We start from the raw sequence: 21,746 nt of genomic DNA on the forward strand, positions 1-21,746 counted from the left end.
GGCAGGACGTTCTCCACATCTCAGATTAGGCTCTCTGACAGACATTCAGTAAACATTGGATTCATTTCCCTATGGATCTTCATAATGCATTTGACACTTGAGCTCCTGATTAACTAGAAAATGCGTCTCCATTTGTGGCTGTTTCGACCCTGATGAATGAACACCAGCCAGTCCACTCACAGGGTTAATGGGTGACGCCAGCCTCCACATTCACTCTCTTCCTCAAACAGCGCCATCAGTTACCACCCATCCCTCATCATTTGGTGAGGACAGTTCACCCACACTGCGTACACCACAAGGTATCTTGACAGCAGAGCCAGTGGGCAAAATAGGTGGCATTTTAGGCATCCCATGTGACGATCTAGATTCTTTGCCACCACTAGTACAATAGGCAGCGGTCTGAATGCTGTTGAACATGGCAAAAAGCATCTTCAGCTGTTTGTAAACTGAGGCCAGCTCCATCTGCAAATGGTGTGGACACGTTATATCCATTCTAGTACTACTGTTGAAGAAGTAACTCTAAAACACATAGAGAAAGCAGTATATCTAACTTGCTATTGCTCTGGTGTTTCGCTAATGTGGCCTGCCTGTGGCTAATGCACTATTGTGCTGTGTAGCTGTTCGTTCAAAAGAATTGAGAACTGTGCAACATACTGCAAATACGCTTTAATGTTACTAAAATATGTGATTGCACCTCAAAACATGCATCAGAAACAACACCAATTAAATTATGGTATTGTTAGCAGTTGAATAATGTACCAGCTTAATCTTTTTTTTAAAAAAAACTGTAACGTAATGTGTACATGCTAATTGGTTTTGACTGCTATGTGTATGTTGCAGCCAGAACTGGGCTGCTCAATAATGCTACATTCAAGGAGCAGAGATTTTTAAGTAAACAAGGTCATGAAAGTTAGCCCAAAGTAAAGTTACATATTTTTGCTAAATGTAAATAGGAGTCACCATAACTTCAAAATAAATTTTTATTCATATGTAATCTCTACATAGATCAAATCTGCATCAGTCGTCCATTCTTTTAGATATGTCCAAGGGGACAGACACTATTTTGATCCTGCAGTCACAGTGACTCAGGGCACAAAGGAAGTAGAGACATTAGTTGTCTGTGGGCATTAATTACATCTATGGGGAGGGTTGAAAATTTGTGCTGTACCGGGATTTGAATCAGAGTCTTGTGCCGACTAGGCAGATGCGCTGACGACTATGCCATCTGGACACAGTGGTCATCACATCTGCATGGACTACTCTAGCATTCTTCCTGTCAGACCCGGTACTGATGCAGCGCTCATGCTCATGATCCTCTTTACACATGGTGTCTCAACGGATCCTGTAAGAGTTAGTGTGGTGTGCATCTACTCCGAAAGGCTCATTGGTTGACATCACCTTAATTATATATGTGGTGTCCATTCTTTCAGGCATGGCGATGTGCTCTCATCCTGTTCCAACAATCTGAACATTCGCTGCCAGAATGGCAAATGTACTTTTGGCCACTTCTAAGTCACACTGGTGATGTTCCCCCCCCCCCCCCCCCCCCCCCCCCCCCGGAGCTAGGTTTTCAACAGATGCTTGTCTAAGTCACATGGCAGTGACAGCTACAGCAGGGTTAAGATGAATGACAAAGTTAGTAAATGAGGGCAGGGCTCTCACATTTCCACAAATAAGGAAAAGCTAAATACAGATAGAGAAAAGCTTACAATATTGGTTTCCACACAGTAAAAGAAAATTATTAACACAAATATGTTTATACACCTACTAATACTGCTACTGCAGAAGTGCTGTATCTGTTCTGCACACATTGTATCACTGAGTTAGCTTTTTTCTTTCTTTCTTTACAGCAAATGCCATGAGAATCTTTCACTTGAGTAGCCCGAAAATTAAATTTGTTGTGCCAGTACTTTTTTAGGGATAAGTTAGTGATATTGGATATGGTGGATGCAGAGAAAGTCCACTTATCAGGTAGGAGATTTCACAAAAATCATTAAAGAACAAATATAAATGTAACAAGAGGGAAATTGCAGTAAAATTTACTTTGGTGGCACACCTAGGCATTCACTGACAGCTATAATTGTACAAAGAGTGCGGCTGCATCGTTATACCGTTTGACTAGGTGAAGTAGTGGATAGTAAACTGGCTGTGAATTTGTACTCTACTGCACATCAAACAAGTGGTCACTGCTATTTACATCAAAGGCCATTACTTGTGCATGTTCAATATAGTGGAAAATTTGTCTTTGGTTTTGAGGTACTAGGACAAAGACCATGGGTGCCCATATGGCATATACGTGACTTGTTTTCTGTGACTTCTGAAGGATTGCTAGTGGTGCAAGCAAAACAATAATATTTATTTGTACAGATTTAGGACAAATTCACTATTACATTCAAATGTAAAATAATTAAATTTGTAACTTATATAGCATCCTCTCCTCTGGAGAGTAGCAGAAAGTTTTCTAGGTATCTTACATGATTTATATTTTGTACAATAATGATATGGCATTGTTTTTCAGAATGAAGGAACTTTTATTTAAGGAAAAGTAGTAGAGTTCTTGGCTTCACCTGGGTATGCATTTACTCCAGTTCTAACCTCTCACCCCGTGTGCCTCTTCTCCCATCTGTGTCCACTGTGGAAAGCACAATGCTCCCTGGTTACCAGTTTACACTGTTTTCTAGAAAGTGAACAAGATACAAGAATAAAAGACGCAGGACAAACCTACTGACAAAGAGGCCAAAAAGGTAGTTCAAGTAGTTGCTCCATCATGTACAACAATGTCACATGCCACAGCTAAAAAGACATTGCCCCTCTGGCAATGGTACTCCTGTGTTTTATTCTTTTTGTAGTGAGCCCTCAGGGCCACTCAACCATCCCTCCCTCCCTGATGGTTTTGGGGCTCCCCTTTTGCTGCTTTCTCCACACCTGCTTTCGGATTGATAGCTTCCCATCCATCAAGGACATTTGTCCCCACCTCCCAGCCTGAGATGAATAAGCTTCTTCTTGCTTCTCTTCCCAGGAAGGGGTCCTCAGGGACACTTCCTTCCCTGGGTTGCACAGGTCTACAACTAGACACCAGCAAGTGGCTGAAGGAGCCACAGATTGGTTGTTGCACTGCTTCATGATCATCATCTTTACATGAAACTGATTCAGAGAAGCCCTTGCCATCATCAAAATCCTTTAAGGAGAGGAAAGACAAGGAAAAATGCTTTGAGGAGGAGGAACTTCCAGCACACAACCTCCCACCTGTTCGACTCCTGTGGCCAAGGCAGAGATTAAAGCAACCCTTGAGGCCCCAGTTTGCATCACACAATGAAACCCATAATAGAGTTCAAACATACGTTCTGGATACATTGTGTAGCAAACTTCTGGCTCTTGAACATCTTTGGAGGCTTTGCCCTTACCTCCCTTCTGAAGATAAAGCATCTCATGACATATTGTTTGCATTGGTTTCTCAGCACCCTCCCCCCCCCCCCCCCCCCAAAATCTTTCCTAATCTTGGGCAATTTCAATACACACAATCCTTTGTCGGTTTTAACCATGATGACTGGTGGTTGTAAGGACCTCGTAAACTAAATGGCACAACTTGAACTTTGCCCCTTAAATTCTGATACCCCCCACACTTCAGCATGATACACAGGATTTTCTGTCATTAACATTTTCATTTACAGCCTTTGGCTTCTCCCATCCATCCACTGGGAAGTTAATCATGACTTGTGTGGTAGTGAGCATTCCATAATCTTCCTGTCCCACCCATAATCTTCCTGTCCCCCCCTCAGAATCACTACTCTGTATGTGCGCTATCAGCATTGCTGACTGGAGTGCTTTTGCCCTTCATGTCGGCCTCGACTCCCCGTTGCATGGAGACATCAACAAGGCTGTCCAGAATATAATTACAGCCATTCATTTGACAGCTGATTTCACAGTCCCCTCTTCCTTGGGCCTGCTCTGACACAAGAGTGTACCTTGGCGATCATCAGCAATTCCAGAGGCCATTAGCGATTGTAGGCTCGCTATCCAGCATCGTTAGTGGCACCAATCGCTGGAGCATCCTGTTGACTTTAATTGGCTTCATACCCAGCTCTACTACCTGATGAATTGACGTAAGCAAGAACTCTGGTAACAGAATGTTTCAACCATTGGCCCACTAACCTCTCCTTTGCAGGTTTGACCTAAGAAGAGACATGTCTACATATACCAAACACTAGCAGGTGTGTATGCTATTACCTTGAAATTGCACTGTCTCCACTGACACAGACACCATTGCCCAAAATTTTGCTCTGCATATGCTAGAGTCTCAGCATATGAGAATTATCAACCTGTCTTTCATGTTCTCAAGCAATGGGTGGAGCAAAAGCAATTATCTTTTACTACATGCCATCTGGAGCTGTATAAATCTTCATTCATTAAGTGGAAATTCATCAGTGTCCTAGCCGTCTGCCCTGATACAGCCTCAGGTCCAGGTCACATCCACAACCAAATGATCAGGCACATATCAGTGGATTGTCAGCATCATATACTTGCCATCTGTAACTGGATCTGGATTGAGGGCCAGTTCCCATCACAACAATTAGAAAGCATCATTGTCACAGTGCTGAAACTGGGTAAGCACTTTCTAGAGATGGGCAGTTATTGCTAAGTCAGTTTCACGAATGTTCTCCATAAACTGCTTGTATGCATAATGAGCTGGCAGCTGTGTGGCTCCTTGAGTCTCGTGGTCTTCTGGCTCCATCACAAAGTGGTTTCCGCTGACTGCTTGTGCCTTTTACTATTGCTCCTCTAGTGTGGGTTTTGCTGAATGTAGACTGCAAGGTGCCATACAAAAGATGTGGTCATGGGCAGTCACCCATGGCCTTTGGTTTCCAGCTTCCAAGACTCATGTTATGTATTTCTGTCGACATCGTATGGTTCATCCACAACCAGAACTTTATCTTGATGATGAACTACTAATTGTGGCAGTAACTTACCACTTTTTTCTTCGGCAGTGTAAGTGAAAGTGCTTGCTACACCACAATACACTTTGTCCCCTGAGTAACATCAGCATGGATGCAGAGTTCACTACCCTTCTGCAGCTTTACAAAGCCATAATACCACTCTGTCTTGGTTATGGGAGTGTGGCATATGGTTCGTCATCATTGTCATCATTGTGGGTATGGAATCTGATACACCACTGTGGGGTTTGATTTGCAACAGTGGCCTTTTGAACTAGACCTATGGACAGATTATTCATGGAGGCTGGGGTCGATTCATTGTGTATCTGGTGCCAACAACAGCTTCTCAGTTACGCTACCTATGTTTCCAACTCCCCTAAGCATCTAAACTAATGTCCCCTCTTTCCAAACACAGAAACCCATCTTTCACAATGGTGGCCCAAACAGGGATTTTGATCACAGTTCACATGCTGTCCCTCCCCTCTGAACTCCAGTTATTTCTTTCTCCACCTCTCCTCTGGGCCCACTTGTACACATCTGTGGGGAACCCATCATTAGGTCCGAAAGACACAGTCCCTCTTGAGGCCCTCTGCTACCAATTTTTCTCCATCCTTGGTACATTGTGGAGTTAGCAGTAGTCCATACTGATTGATGGTTGCTGATCACATGGGCTTTGCTGACACAGTTGCAGGTCATGCTGAACTGCCTTCTGTGCCAGGAGCTGTAGTGTTGCTAGCACTCTCTTATTCTCTTGAGCATATCCTTTCCTCCAGTGGTGGGCCCTTCATCTGCAGCAACCTCTTGACCGGTTTTAAAGCTCTCAACCAGCATTACCCTCAGTATCCCATGATCATTGCTAATCAGTATTCACAGTATGCCTTTGAGCAATGTGGATGCTCAGTGGCAATTGTTTGCACTCCGGGTCATGTTGGGATCTTTGGGAATGAACTTGCTGATAGCTTGGCTAAACTGGCTACCAGTAAACTGGTAATCAGTATTCTGGAAACAGACCTCCGATTAGTATTATACCATCAAGTTTTAGGAACCTGAAATATGGAATGGATCACTCTAACTTCAGCCTACCAGTGATAAAGGAGATGATGAATTTGTGGAGGTCCTCCATGCATGTCTCTCACAAGGATTCTACTGTCCTCATCCAGCTCCACATCAGCTGTACCTGGCTGACATACAGTCATCTCCTCCAGTGCCACCCCACAGTCTTCATGCCCATTCAACAGTGGCAGTATCTTAATCTCCCTGACTCGCTACCCCTGGTGTTAGGAGACGATTTGTCAGTGGATGGCTTAGTTTTACATTTTATTAATGAGGAGATCTTTTACCGCTCTGTTTAAGGGAGGGCAACTTAACCATATTGGCCCATTGAGGGTGTGGCAGAACACCCTATTGCCTTCTCTGCCCAGACCAAGCTGCGGCTATCTGGGCTTGGTGGACCAGCATGGTTCTCACCCTACCTGCTCTTTAACTCTTCTTCCCCCCTCTTGCATTTGATCTTTTGTCTCTGTACTTCTCTTGCCCTGTCGGTGTTGTTAGTCTTTCCTAGGCAGTTTCTGAGTAGAGTATCTCTGGTAAGTGGTGATGACTGGGGGATGTATGTCCCCTCATTGCATTCTGCTCTGCAGTGCTTCTGGCTGCTCCCTAAATGGGGCACCTTGGCTGTCTTTTGTCCTCTCTCTTCCTTTTTTCTTTTTGTCCCTTATATTGGTTTCACGGACTTTTCATAGCCATTGGGGTTTTCTTCCTCTGGTTGTGTGTGGTGGGCTCTTTTACCAGCAGTCAGGTAGGCCAGCCTGCCTGTTGGAGGAAGAAGAAGGGCTGGATGACCTAGAAGTTTGGTGCCTCCAATTATTCATTCAGCCAACGACCTCTGTCCATCTGCTACCCTCTCTCTGTCCATCTGTTCCTGCCACCTCTCTCTCTCTCTCTCTCTCTCTCTCTCTCTCTCTCTCTCTCTCTCTCTCTCTCTCTCTCTCTGTAGTTCTTCCCTTTCTCTCTTCACATCAACCTGCCCACCTCCATAGGAGGTTGCTGGTTCTTACCTTGTTAGTATTTTAGTCTACATAGTAAAAACAAAGATGATGTGACTTACCAAATGAAAGTGCTGGCAGGTCGACAGACACACAAACAAACACAAACATACACACAAAATTCAAGCTTTCGCAACAAACTGTTGCCTCATCAGGAAAGAGGGAAGAAGAGGGAAAGACGAAAGGAAGTGGGTTTTAAGGGAGAGGGTAAGGAGTCATTCCAATCCCGGGAGCGGAAAGACTTACCTTAGGGGGAAAAAAGGACGAGTATACACTCGTACACACACACGTATCCATCCACACATATACAGACACAAGCAGACATATTTAAAGACAAAGAGTTTGGGCAGAGATGTAAGTCGAGGCAGAAGTGCAGAGGCAAAGAGTTGTTGAATGACAGGTGACGTATGAGTGGCGGCAACTTGAAATTAGCGGAGATTGAGGCGTGGTGGATAACGGGAAGAGAGGATATATTGAAGAGCAAGTTCCCATCTCCGGAGTTCGGATAGGTTGGTGTTAGTGGGAAGTATCCAGATAACCCGGATGGTGTAACACTGTGCCAAGATGTGCTGGCCGTGCACCAAGGCATGTTTAGCCACAGGGTGATCCTCATTACCAACAAACACTGTCTGCCTGTGTCCATTCATGCGAATGGACAGTTTGTTGCTGGTCATTCCCACATAGAATGCGTCACAGTGTAGGCAGGTCAGTTGGTAGATCACGTGGGTGCTTTCACACGTGGCTCTGCCTTTGATCGTGTACACCTTCCGGTTTACAGGACTGTAGTAGGTGGTGGTGGGAGGGTGCATGGGACAGGTTTTACACCGGGGGCGGTTACAAAGGTAGGAGCCAGAGGGTAGGGAAGGTGGTTTGGGGATTTCATAGGGATGAACTAAGAGGTTATGAAGGTTAGGTGGACGGCGGAAAGACACTCTTGGTGGAGTGGAGAGGATTTCATGAAGGATGGATCTCATTTCAGGGCAGGATTTGAGGAAGTCGTATCCCTGCTGGAGAGCCACATTCAGAATCTGATCCAGTCCCGGAAAGTATCCTGTCACAAGTGGGGCACTTTTGTGGTTCTTCTGTGGGAGGTTCTTGGTTTGAGAGGATGAGGAAGTGGCTCTGGTTATTTGCTTCTGTACCAGGTCGGGAGGGTAGTTGCGGGATGCGAAAGCTGTTGTCAGGTTGTTGGTGTAATGCTTCAGGGATTCCGGACTGGAGCAGATTCGTTTGCCACGAAGACCTAGGCTGTAGGGAAGGGACCGTTTGATGTGGAATGGGTGGCAGGTGTCGTAATGGAGGTACTGTTGCTTGTTGGTGGGTTTGATGTGGACGGACGTGTGAAGCTGGCCATTGGACAGGTGGAGGTCAACATCAAGGAAAGTGGCATGGGATTTGTAGTAGGACCAGGTGACTCTGATGGAACCAAAGGAGTTGAGGTTGGAGAGGAAATTCTGAAGTTCTTCTTCACTGTGAGTCCAGATCATGAAGATGTCATCAATAAATCTGTACCAAACTTTGGGTAGGCAGGCCTGGGTAACCAAGAAGGCTCCCTCTAAGCGACCCATGAATAGGTTGGCGTACGAAGGGGCCATCCTGGTACCCATGGCTGTTACCTTTAATTGTTGGTATGTCTGGCCTTCAAAAGTGAAGAAGTTGTGGGTCAGGATGATGCTGGCTAAGGTAATGAGGAAAGAGATTTTAGGTAGGGTGGCCGGTGATCGGCGTGAAATGAAGTGCTCCATCGCAGCGAGGCCCTGGACGTGCGGGATATTTGTGTATAAGGAAGTGGCATCAATGGTTAAAAGGATGGTTTCTGGGGGTAACGGATTGGGTAAGGATTCCAGGCGTTCGAGAAAGTGGTTGGTGTCTTTGATGAAGGATGGGAGACTGCACGTAATGGGTTGAAGGTGTTGATCTACGTAGGCAGAGATACGTTCTGTGGGGGCTTGGTAACCAGCTACAATGGGGCAGCTGGGATGATTGGGTTTGTGAATTTTAGGAAGAAGGTAGAAGGTAGGGGTGCGGGGTGTCGGTGGGGTCAGGAGGTTGATGGAGTCAGGTGAAAGGTTTTGTAGGGGGCCTAAGGTTCTGAGGATTCCTTGAAGCTCCGCCTGGACATCAGGAATTGGATTACCTTGGCAAACTTTGTCTGTGGTGTTGCCTGAAAGCTGACGCAGTCCCTCAGCCACATACTCCCGACGATCAAGTACCACGGTCATGGAACCCTTGTCCGCTGGAAGAATGACGATGGACCGGTCAGCCTTCAGATCATGGATAGCCTGGGCTTCAGCAGTGGTAGGAGGATTAAGGTTTTTTAAGAAGGAGTGAGAGGCAAGGCTGGAAATCAGAAATTCCTGGAAGGTTTGGAGAGGATGATTTTGAGGAAGAGGAGGTGGGTCCCGCTGTGACGGAGGACGGAACTGTTCCAGGCAGGGTTCAATTTGGATAGTGTTTTGGGGAGTTGGATCATTAGGGGTAGGATTAGGATCATTTTTCTTCGTGGCAAAGTGATACTTCCAGCAGAGAGTAAGAGTGTAGGACAGTAAATCCTTGACGAGGGCTGTTTGGTTGAATCTGGGAGTGGGGCTGAAGGTGAGGCCTTTGGATAGGACAGAGGTTTCGGATTGGGAGAGATTCATCAACTCTTTGCCTCTGCACTTCTGCCTCGACTTACATCTCTGCCCAAACTCTTTGTCTTTAAATATGTCTGCTTGTGTCTGTATATGTGTGGATGGATACGTGTGTGTGTACGAGTGTATACCCGTCCTTTTTTCCCCCTAAGGTAAGTCTTTCCGCTCCCGGGATTGGAATGACTCCTTACCCTCTCCCTTAAAACCCACTTCCTTTCGTCTTTCCCTCTTCTTCCCTCTTTCCTGATGAGGCAACAGTTTGTTGCGAAAGCTTGAATTTTGTGTGTATGTTTGTGTTTGTTTGTGTGTCTGTCGACCTGCCAGCACTTTCACTTGGTAAGTCACATCATCTTTGTTTTTACTACGTAGACTAAAATACTAACAAGGTAAGAACCAGCAACCTCCTATGGAGGTGGGCAGGTTGATGTGAAGAGAGAAAGGGAAGAACTACAGAGAGAGAGAGAGAGAGAGAGAGAGAGAGAGAGAGAGAGAGAGAGAGAGAGAGGTGGCAGGAACAGATGGACAGAGAGAGGGTAGCAGATGGACAGAGGTCGTTGGCTGAGGCACCAAACTTCTAGGTCATCCACCCCTTCTTCTTCCTCCAACAGGCAGGCTGGCCTACCTGACTGCTGGTAAAAGAGGTTGAAGTTGAACCTGTGGTTTAGGAGGTGATGTAAAATGCATCCACTTTCATAATTTGTGTGGTTACTGTGTATGCTGGTTGCTGTTTAGTATGTAAGAAATAATTTTGATTTATATTTCAGGGTCAATCACTTACTGTTGTGCCTGCCTCCAAGAATAAACAAAGCTTTAGTTCAAATATTTGAATTGGGCTCCACATTTTCTTGGTGCCTGTTTCTAATTGATGAATATATGTGATCATTAGCATTATGGCCTTTATGGTTTCTATAGATCTGTTTGAAAGTACTCTCTCTCTCTCTCTCTCTCTCTCTCTCTCTCTCTCTCTCTCTCTCTCTCTCTCTCTGTGTGTGTGTGTGTGTGTGTGTGTGTGTGTGTGTGTGTGTGTGTGTGTGTGTGTGTGTGTGTGGCTGTGTGTGTGTGTGAGAGAGAGAGAGAGAGAGAGCTATGTAAAAGTAAGACACAGAAACCTTGATCACATCCCTTTTTTTTTTCTTTTTTTTTCAGTTTTTTGTAGACCCATTAAAGATGGAAGGCCCTAGTGTTTGGGTAAAGCAAGATACCGAACTGAAACTACGAACTGATGGATCTGAGCATAATGTAAGTTTTCACACAAGCCCTGTATTGTGCAGGAAGTGTAATAAGAATGTCATGACACAAATATGGGGCATTCAAGCTAAATTATCATGGATGGTGAACAGTTGAAACCTACGATACCAGCTATTTTAAAGAATTTTTTGGTCTTCTAGTTGACTCTAGTTAGATGTGTTATTTGTAGGTTACTACCAATAATATTTTAACAGCACTTGTTACAAGCATATCTTTATTAATCATTAACCTTGCATTAATTTTTTTATTATGATTCTATGTACTGAATGCCTTAAATACATATCTGGTGTCAACAGAGCAAGGAAGACTTCCTCTTGGAAGTAACTGTTAATCTTGTTACATGTCTGTGTGTCACAGCACGCTAACAGATGATGTGGAACTATGATACGTGGGGGGGGGGGGGGGGGGGGGGTGTATATTCTCGAGTTCCCAGTCACTACTCTTTGTAGTGTTTACATCGTTACTGAAAACCTGCATTGGCTGTATGTAATTCCTTATGATTTTCCTCCAGTAATTACGACAAATTTACATTGTTTCCTAAAAAGCAGGCACTGAGAATACATGGTGGAAGAGCAAAAAGCTGTGTAAATTGTATTAAATTTGCTTAACTTTGCTGATAATGTGTGGAATGCCAAATTCATTTGATTAATGACCAAAGAGTCATTTTCTTTATGGGTTTACAGCTGGAAGATTATTGGCATCCCTATATTATCTGAATTTAATTTTGAAATGTTGCCGGACAGGTTTTTATATGTTAGTGTGACCACCCGATAGAGCAGGTCATAGTGCCTCTAAAATCACAGTGGGTTATGTGACAGGAATAGAAAGTGAAAGTACGCCAAATAAATACTAGACAATGGCTGATAGCAAAATCAGAGGCATTAGAACTGATTTGGATGCATTCTGACATTCACTCTTCTCAAGCAGTAAGAATCTCTGCAAAGTTGTATGATATTCATAACAAAGGAATATTAAGAGCTGTGTCATACACACAGACGTTAGCAAGCAGTTATAATTCACAGATTGTTTTCTTCTTTCAGTCTGTTAAAAATCCATTGGGAATATCTCCATCCACTGATTTTATAAGGGAGGATCCTGAATTAAATTTGGAAATGAATGTAACTGAGAATATTGTAAGTATTTACATCTCTGATGTATTGCATGTATTCAAGTAATAAGTCTTTCGTTAAGTGCGTAGAGTAAAAGATGCATTATTGTGGAATTGTCACAGATTGTCAGTTTTCTGGAACTATTTGCTGTTGATGATTGTATTCTTTTACTTGTCCACTTGACTATATTACCTGCTATGTACTGACTGTTTTAAATAGAAGTGGAAGGGGGCTGGTTGCTGGGATAATCCTGTTTTCCATAGCCCTTGTTGATATCAACAATACTGTATAATGGCTGTGTGTGATGGATACAGTAAATTAACGTTTAGATGAAGTGTAAGTTCTAATAGTGTAGGTCATTCGAGAAGTATTCCTCCTTTCAGTAACTTATGATAAATACAATTCAAAAGAACATTGGCTGTTCTTACCTTTTGTGTGAATCATAGTTTTTCTTGAGATTGACCTAAAAAGTTTTTTGTTTTGAAAAGGAGATAAAATTTGTGTGTTGTAAATCAGCCCTGATACTTTGCCCACAACCTGTACATATTGTGGCAGCTTCTGTGGTATTTGTAGTATTAGTTATGAGCTTTTCAGCTGTAGAAAAACTCCATATATGGCTTTTGGTGAATGATTGTGTACAGATGAAGCCATGTATGAGCTCACCATTTGAGTCCTGGTAGATCTAACAAAGAAAGATTAATCTTTTAGACATGCTTCATAACCTTGCTAAGGAAAAGAGATGCTCACATTGATAAACATGTCACAGGAATAAAATTAGACAAAGACTGGGAAACATTCAACACACAGTTGCACAGTCTTGATGTCATCATTCGTAAACAAACTTCCTGTGGTTATTAAGGATTCTGCAGGCACTGAAATGTTGGCTTCTTGAGACACTGAAATGTGTGATGATTATACAAGCGTACAGGTCAAGGAACCAAACTATCATGCTATGGATAGCTGAGAGAGTATGTAAAGGATTGTAGCTGATTCACAGCTAACAGGCCAACACTTAATGCCACAGAGACTCATATTATGCAGTTTTAAGCATATGTGAAAGGGATGCACTGGCATCACAAGTAAACGGGACAGTAAGTGCAACAGTAATAGTGTTGTTCCACAAGAAGGGTTTTACAGAAATGAGAACGCCACACATAGTACTCAAGGATGTGCAAATAAGGAGCTTAGCCAAAAGAACAAACTGTAGGGTTTCCTAGGGCATAGCTGTAGTTGCCAAAGTGGCTGGATTGTAATTAGTGACCATTTACCACAAAAATACTAAAGGCCATACTGGCCTTCATATGCAGCCCAAGAGATCACAGGTCATACAAACTGCCTCCATGGCACCAGGGCCAGCAGTGCGGAGATACTATCCACTGTATGGAGTGATGCTCCCAATGCAAGTGTGCTGAGCAGAGTGTTCCTGGTTGTGTGGTCTGGAAAACCATGTCGTGTGGTTGGCACTGAAATCACTGACGTGTACCCTCACTTGTTACTTTGAAAATACATAACCTAGATTAAATAGTGGTAGACAACTGAGCAAATCTACGAATAGGATGTGTGACCATAACAGTGTTCCTGAGTAGCACATGCAGTTGTGCAGTGAACATGTTAGCTCTGTCAGCTAGAATGACATACAGTCTTTGTGGTCTCAGGAGGATAAAATATTAGGATTTAATAATGATGCAAAAAAGTAGGGCAGATCATTTTGTTACTGGCACATGGCCAGCAAGATTCTGTATTAATAGTGGATTTGGGAATTTTATTAGGTAATTGAATGAGAAGCTAGATCAAGCTTTGTTACTGTACTCCTACGTATCTTATTTATTTAGAATCCCTATTATGAAACTTCTCTGAAAACCTGTACGAACTGGTTCCTACATCAGACGTTTGTTTGTCAGGCTTGATTTTGATGTGCATTCATTGCATATTATTGTTTCCCTGTGTTTAATGATTTTTGTGATTGTAATTTCCATCATATGTGAAGATAGTGTTAGTCAGAAAGATTATTGTAAGAAACTCATCACCTAGAGAATGAAGTCATGAGATTGGATGTTGGGATCAAGAAGTTGCATTGATTTTTTATCACTTGATTGTTGTTGAACAGTAATTATCAGTTGTTTGAATTTTTATGAAGGTTTGGTGTTCTTGAACAATAATATATATGTGCTACCAATTGTAAGCCCATGTCCTGCATTAAGTTTCCAACAGCTAAATATCATGAAGTGCTAATGAGGCAGTGCTTGAGAAATTGTATGTCGAGGTTGGTTTGTAATGGCACATGGTTTTAGAAATTTAAGATATAGTCTCAGAAATACTGTTTTTTGAAATGCTGGTTGTGTCTGTGTCATCCACATGTTGCATGGTATAGTTAAGGAACTAGACTGCTGATGGTTGATTTTTCTCATGTAGAGAAATTTGTCCAGCTGTAGTGAAGATATGGAAAATTGAGATTCAGAGATGGGGAGAATCATCTTTCTGAACCATGAAGTATTGTAATGGAAAGTGGATGGCACAAATGCAGTTCACATAATTAGCAGTGTGAGTAGATTAGCACTTGTCACAAACAGTTGGTTGTCAGTATACTTCAGAGGTAAATTTCCTGTGGGAGCTTCTACCCTCAGATTTGCAGCCTGGCTCATCCCACTTCCATCCACATCTTCATTTATGGAATGCAATGTGTAAATAAAGGAATGAACAAATGAATAACATTCACACCCTATCTCTAGCCAGAGCAGAGGTCACAGTGTTGAAAGTAAATTTAATTTTATGAAAAAAATTCTGAGATGTGCAATAATAGATGCAACCCATCAAGACAAATTATCATATTTTACTGAAAGAAGTTATACCTGTATAAGCAATTCTTCAGGATGTTTAAAATCATCAGATTTCAAAAGGCTACAACTTTATTTATTACAAAGGTTCTGAATTGGGGTCAGAGTTTTCCTGCTATACATGCCTGCAAAGCCTTTATTTACAAAGGAACCATATGATTTTACCCTTGTGTACAATTTATATGTGTGCACATACAACATTAAGGTGCTTTTCACAGCTGTGTTTAGGATCAGATTCGTCATTTACTGATCACAAATATCAAAATTCTTTTCACAACATTTAAACATCCAGGCAATAGACTTGATCCATGCATTTGCAAGCATGTCAATTTAGGAAACTAACTACTGTTCCCATGTTGCATCATAGTCTATCCAAAGGTGTTGGAAGAGTATGCACATAGGTGGAGCTTGTCACAAACTCCCACCAATAAAAAAGATATTATACTGTGTGATGAAGCAACTTACAAGGTCAGATCTGCAGCTTCTTATAGCTGATCAATCTGTCAGGCAGCTTACTGTTCAGAAGTGCTTTCGTGCAGGTTCCAATGCACTGGTACACCATCCAGATGAAAAATTATAATTCTGATCATTTTTAATGCCTTCTGTTTTTCGTCCATCTATGTGAGTCCTAATATTGTCAACTTTCTTCAGTTTGTTACAGAATTACCTGCTCTTCAGATTCAGTTCAGTGTTAATCTCACTTAACTGTTAATCACAGTTCATAAGTTGAATAATAAATCATGATCACTACCAACAAACTTCTTCCCCCATATTGCATGGCACATTACCATTATTAATGTTGCAGCTACCAGTTCAAGTCTTATCCCTAGAGGACTCATTTTTTAAGGTGTAAAGCGATCAGAAACGACCTGCTGCTGGAAGTAGTAGACATTACTGGTCACCCAGTAAGTGAAACATACTGCATACAGTTCATTGGTGTCTGCTTTGATTTCAATTGAAGTGGGGTCAACAAATTGGTAAACTTGTCAAGTTGATCCCCTCAGTTACTCACCTAGAGGCAATTATGATGGCTTCTTTTGGATTTTCACTTTTTTTTGGAATTATCTTCTGGGACAGCCAACTAGAAATATATAAAATATTTGTGTTGTTTAATGTAAAAACCAATAGAGAGTTCCATAGTGACATGTAGGTGCAAGATTCCGTAGGTCAATGAAGAGGTTTATGCAAGGTTTTCCCATCACTATCCTACTACAAGGTTGTATAGGTTAAGTACTAATTTTGTCATAGATGCAATGCCCTGTAAGGTTATCATATAGGATAGTACTGAGTGAAAGAAAGTTAGGAAGCATTTCTGCAAGTTGACACTCTGGAGGAACATTTATAATTGCGAGACAGAGAGATAGGAGCTTTTTGGTTAACTCATTCTCATGCAGGTGCCTCCTTAATCTATTTCTGATCCGAATGCCCAAGAACTTCTCATGGATACTCATCCAGGGTGTCATTGATATCTCTAAGACATTCGGATTTCTTTGGAATTGCATGATGTGTGTTTTTGCAAGTATAAAGGTTGAATTTTTGTTCTGTTGCCTGTAAACCAGTTGCAAGCCTGTTCCATTATTCTCCTGGCAGTTTCTAGTATGAATGTATTTGCCAGTTATCAGTGCACTTGCCATCAGCAAACACTGCAGATTTTGAAGGCCTCTCAAACAGTTTTAGCACAACAATTATGTAGGTCAGGATAAATCAAATGCTGAATCTTGTGGGACATCCTCTGTATTGTTTCCCCATTTTTATTCAGTTTTCCTCCCAAATATAATTGATTACTATGATCCAATGTTTTGTTCCTAAGCTAAGATTCATGAAGGGTGTAATGGGATGGCAATAAGTTTTCTCCACTTCCACTGCATATTTCAGTCATGCTGTAAGGTCAGCACAATATTTTAGTAATTAGATTGTTACAATCATAAAAAAAGAGTTCCTGCTTCTGTCACCAGATGATTCTTGTGATTGATTTTACCATTCATCTGATGAAACTGATGTCTGGTCAAGTATACACTTCCTGACCCAGTATGATGGATCTAATTTCAATGGCCACTTTTTCTCCCCAGTGTTTTCAGCTACTGTTAAGAAATTGTTTTCATTTCCTGATATTTTCAGTTTTTTTTTCTAAATGTTGGGCTGGTGCATAAGTTGATAGTACTTTCGTTTTCATGTTCATATTCCAGTTGCTGAGGGTTTATTTATCAATTGTCATTTTTATTTGTAGTTTGCTGTTTGCTCATTCAGTTCACATATATTTGAGTTTACATATTGTCATTTTGTTATTTGGAGATACTGAGTAGAACAGTAGAAACTAGAAAGTGGAGTGCAAAATGGAGAAACAGGAGAACTTTTGACATACTCACCTGTTTGGGTTCTATAGTGGGGTAACAGCCGTGGAGGCAGCTAGAAACATTTGCACCATGTTTGTCTTTAAAGCCATTGGACAGAGTGTGGCAAGAAAATGGTTTTGTCATTCTAAGGATAATTGTTGTGCCATTACTGACTGATGTTTGGGGTTTGATGATCATTTAAGTGCATTAATTCACAATTATCCATGCCATTGTACCGGAGAACTAGCAAATTCAATGAACTGTGTTCATGTCATGACCTGAAATTTGCATGCAATGGGGATGACTCAAAAATAGGGTCTATGGATACCACATGCACTAAAACAAAATCACAAAAACAGGTGGCCATATGTGGATCCTTGCTAGCCTGTCATCAGATGCTTCTGAAGAACACTAATCATTTGTGCCCTGTATCATTACACTGATCAGAAATGATGGCTTTGGGCTAAAATAAGGAAAAGAAAGGAATGGTCGAGCGCAAACAAAACAGCAAGAAGTAGTATCCACAAAAAGCATCCACAAAAGATAATGTTTTACATCCTTTGTGGTTTACTATGAATTGCTTCCTTGAGGTGTAACCACTGATTACTGCTGACATTTGTCAACAACTGCAATGTGTTGTAAACAAAGTTTCTTAAACAATGACCAGGAAGACACTACTGCAGGATAACGCCCGCCTGCAATCTGCTGGACTGACAAAAAGCAGTACACAGGAGTTGGGTTTTGACGTCATTGCACACCCACCTTATTCACCTGATGTAGCACCCTCTGATTTTCTTCTTTCTTGCTCTCTATTGAAAAACCTTCAAGGAACTTCCTTTCCAGATGAAAGTGCATTCTGAGCCATGCTCAATGAGTTCTTTGCCTTAAAACCACGTGACTTCCACAGTTACAGAGTGAAAAATTCGTCCCACAATTGGGAGACTGCCGTAAATAGTGAAGAACATTTTGTTGATTATTAAAGGCTCTCTTGCTTGTATCCATTGTGTCCATTAAACTTACGGAAAAATGCCATGAACCATGCACCAACCAAATACTTGCTGCAAATGGGTACATATGCATAACTTTTTTTCATTTTGCTGGTAAACTGTGTTTCCTTTCATCTCTAACCAGTATGTATAATGTTCAAAATAACACTTGGTCTGTTAAGCCGAGTGTCCAAGTGCAGACATTGCAAACATGGATTGGTATTGTATGTATCTTTTGCAATGCAATTAACTCGGTGCATGCTAAGTGTTTGATGATGAATCATATTGTCTTTAGTTGTCAAGTTTATAAAGAATTTCATATTTTCTCAAAATAATTCTGATCCCCAAGTGAGGTTATGGCTGAGTAAATGTCAGAGGATTGTTAATTTCTTATCATAAAAGGATTAGATTAGATTAGATCTACTTTCATTCCAATTAATCCATAGTGAGGAGGTCCTCCACTATGCAAAACATGTCAGAAAAACAATAATATGTGACAAATATTTACAACTGAAATAAATAAGCTAATGTACCTTCCACAGGTCCCAGGTGGAATAATTGCGTTTTTTTTTTTAATGAACACTATATGAAAGAATCATTTTACAAACACTAATGCACTGAATTTAAAATAAAAATGTTTTTTTATTTGTAAGATAATAAACATGTAATAGAACTACTGTAATACTTATTTACAATGAGCACATTACTGCCCTGAAATGATGCAGAAGTTACACAAAGTTAGATTGTACTTATTTTTCACACACACACACACACACACACACACACACACACAAATCAGTTGGTTCTACTCTGAGAAATTAGACGGAATAGAAGGAGCTGGCCACCAATAAATCTTTTAGGCTTCTCTTAAACTGAATTTCATTGCTTGTTAAGCTTTTTGTGGCTGTAGGCAAGTTATTGAAAATGTATGTTCCTGAATAATGCACACCTTTTTGTACAAGAGTAAGTGACTTTAAATACTTGTGGAGATTATTCTTATTTCTAGTATTGAGTCCATGAATTGAGCTGTTGGTTTGAAAAAGTGATATATTTTTAATGACAAATTTCATTAAGGAATAAATATATTGGGAAGCAGTAGTTAGTATCCCTAGTTCCCTAAACAGGCTTCTGCAAGATGTTCTTGAGTTCACACCACATGTAACTCTTAGTGCACATTTCTGTGCCCAGAAAACTTTAGCTTGGCTTGATGAATTACCCCAAAAAATAATCCCATATGACATTATGGAATGTAAGCAATCATAGCATACCAGCTTTTTTATTTTTATATCTCCTATGTCTGACACAATTCGCATTGCAAATAGAGATTTGTTAAGACGCTTAAGCAGTTCTGTAGTGTGCTCCTCCCAGTTGAATTCATTATCAAGCTGTAATCCCAAGAATTTAACACTGTCCACATCTTCTATCTGCTTGTCATCGTATGTTAGGCATATACTTGTGGTACACCCCTTGCAAGTTCTGAACTGCATGTAGTGTGTTTTTTCGAAGTTTAGTGACAAAGAATTGGCTAGAAACCAGTGATTAATGTCCACAAATATTTTATTAGCTGATGTTTCTAAGACTACACTTGATTTGCTATTTATTGCAATATTTGTATCATCAGCAAACAGAACGAACCTGACATCTGGTAATGTTACCGATGAAAGGTCATTGATGTACACAAGAAAAAGTAAGGGCCCTAAAATGGAACTTTGTGGGACCCCACATGTAATTAGTTCCCAGTTGGATGATGCCTGATAGCTTAATACATGTCTCTTTCCTAATAACACCCTTTGTTTCCTGCAAGATATGTAAGATTTGAACCATTTTGCAACATTTCCTGTTACACCATAATATTCTAATTTACTTAAAAGGATATTGTGATTTACACAGTCGAATGCCTTTGACAGATCACAAAATATACCAGTTGCCTGCAATTTTTTGTCTTATGAATTAAGCACATTTTCACTGTAGGTGTAGATAGCCTTCTCAATATCAGAACCCTTTAGAAATCCAAACTGTGACTTTGACAGTATGTTACTTCAGATAAAATGGTTATAAAGCCAATTGTACATTACTTTTCCTAAAATTTTTAAGAATGCTGGCAAAAGAGAAATTGGACGGAAATTTGATGCTATTTCTTTACATCTCTTCTTAAACAGTGGCTTAACTTCAGCATATTTCAAACATCCAGGAAATATTCCACCATTAACAACTGGTTACACAGATAGCTCGATGTGTTACTTAACTCAGAATTACATTCTTTAATTAACTTTGTTTATATTTCGTCATACCCACTAGATGTTTTTGATTTTAAAGAGTTTATGATGGAAATTATTTCTGCTGGGGTATTGAGGGTCAAATTCATATTATGGAAGTTACTTGAAATGTCTGGTTTGAGGTATTCCATAGCAGCATCTACAGAACCTGACAACGCCATCTTTTCAGTAACAGTTACAAAATGTTTGTTAAAAAGTTCTGCAACTCTCTACACATCTGTAACCAATGTATCATTTACTCTTAATGCTATTTGTTCCTCTTCATGTCTGGTTCTGCCAGTCTCCTCCTTCACTATATCCCATATTGTCTTTATTTTGTTATCTAATATGACTGTCTTTTCCTCATAATATATTTGTTTTGATGTCCATATAACAGTCTTTAATATTTTGCAGTATTTCTTGTAATGTGCTATAGCATCAACATCAGAACTGTTTCAGATCGACAGATAGCTTTCTTTTTGTTTGAAAATATATCTTTATTCCTTGAGTAATCCATTGCTTCTTTGTAGACTTTGCTCTAACCTTGGTTAGTTTTGGGGGAAAAATAGTGTTCAAATAAGGTAAGCACTTTATTAGCAAAAGTGTTATATTGTTCATTCATTCCATGAGCACTGTAAACATCATTCCAGTGAATGTCTCTGAGGAGTGTCCTAAAAGGATCAGTTTTTGGCTTATTGATTACCCTCTTTAGCTCAGATTTAAAAGATTTTATATCCTGTTCAGTATTAACAGTTAACAGAAATAACTGCATGTCATATTCCAAGAGGCCATTAACTATTGGTTTTGTAATATAATTTTGTTCAAATATATTATCAATGGCTGGCTGTGAGCAATGGGCTACCCTAGTGGGAACTTTACAGTGGGAATTAAGTTGAATGATAGTGTTACTAACTCAAATAAGTTCTTATTGGGAGACTCTTTAAGGAAATCTATATTGAAATCACCAGCAACCACTATTTCTTTGTTTTTGGTTGTTAAATGTGCCAGTACTGCTTCAAGGTGGTTTATGAACAGGTTAAAGTTACGTGCAGGTGCTTGATATACACTTAATATTATGAAGGACTTTTTGTGAAATTCTACTTCTGTTGCACATTCTTCCATATGCTGTTCTTGGCAAAATTTATGAATGTCTGTGTTCTTAAATTTGACAGTTTCTTACGAATGTGGCAACTCCTCCTTTCCCCATTTCTGATCTACAAAAGTGAGATGCTAACATAAACCCTGTAACACTTAAAAGTTCTACACCAGTGGTCACATGGTGTTCATAGAGGCAGATTATGTCAGCTGGGTTTGAAAACTCTAATTCATCTATGCAAATAATTAATTTATTAATTTTATTTATCAGTCCTCA

At 40.7% G+C, this 21,746-nt stretch overlaps 1 protein-coding gene across 1 annotated transcript in view; it reads left to right on the forward strand.

Annotated features, from left to right (window-relative positions):
• Positions 1-21,746, forward strand: part of LOC126426429 (zinc finger protein 543-like) — a 172,156-nt gene that overhangs the window by 39,635 nt on the left and 110,775 nt on the right. The window contains exons 3-4 of the mRNA XM_050088347.1: positions 10,756-10,848; positions 11,898-11,990. Of these exons, the coding sequence (XP_049944304.1) occupies positions 10,756-10,848; positions 11,898-11,990 (186 nt within the window). The remainder of the gene's footprint in view (positions 1-10,755; positions 10,849-11,897; positions 11,991-21,746) is intronic.

The sequence above is a fragment of the Schistocerca serialis genome, chromosome 11 (assembly GCF_023864345.2).
Source record: "Schistocerca serialis cubense isolate TAMUIC-IGC-003099 chromosome 11, iqSchSeri2.2, whole genome shotgun sequence".
Lineage (NCBI taxonomy): Eukaryota > Metazoa > Arthropoda > Insecta > Orthoptera > Acrididae > Schistocerca > Schistocerca serialis.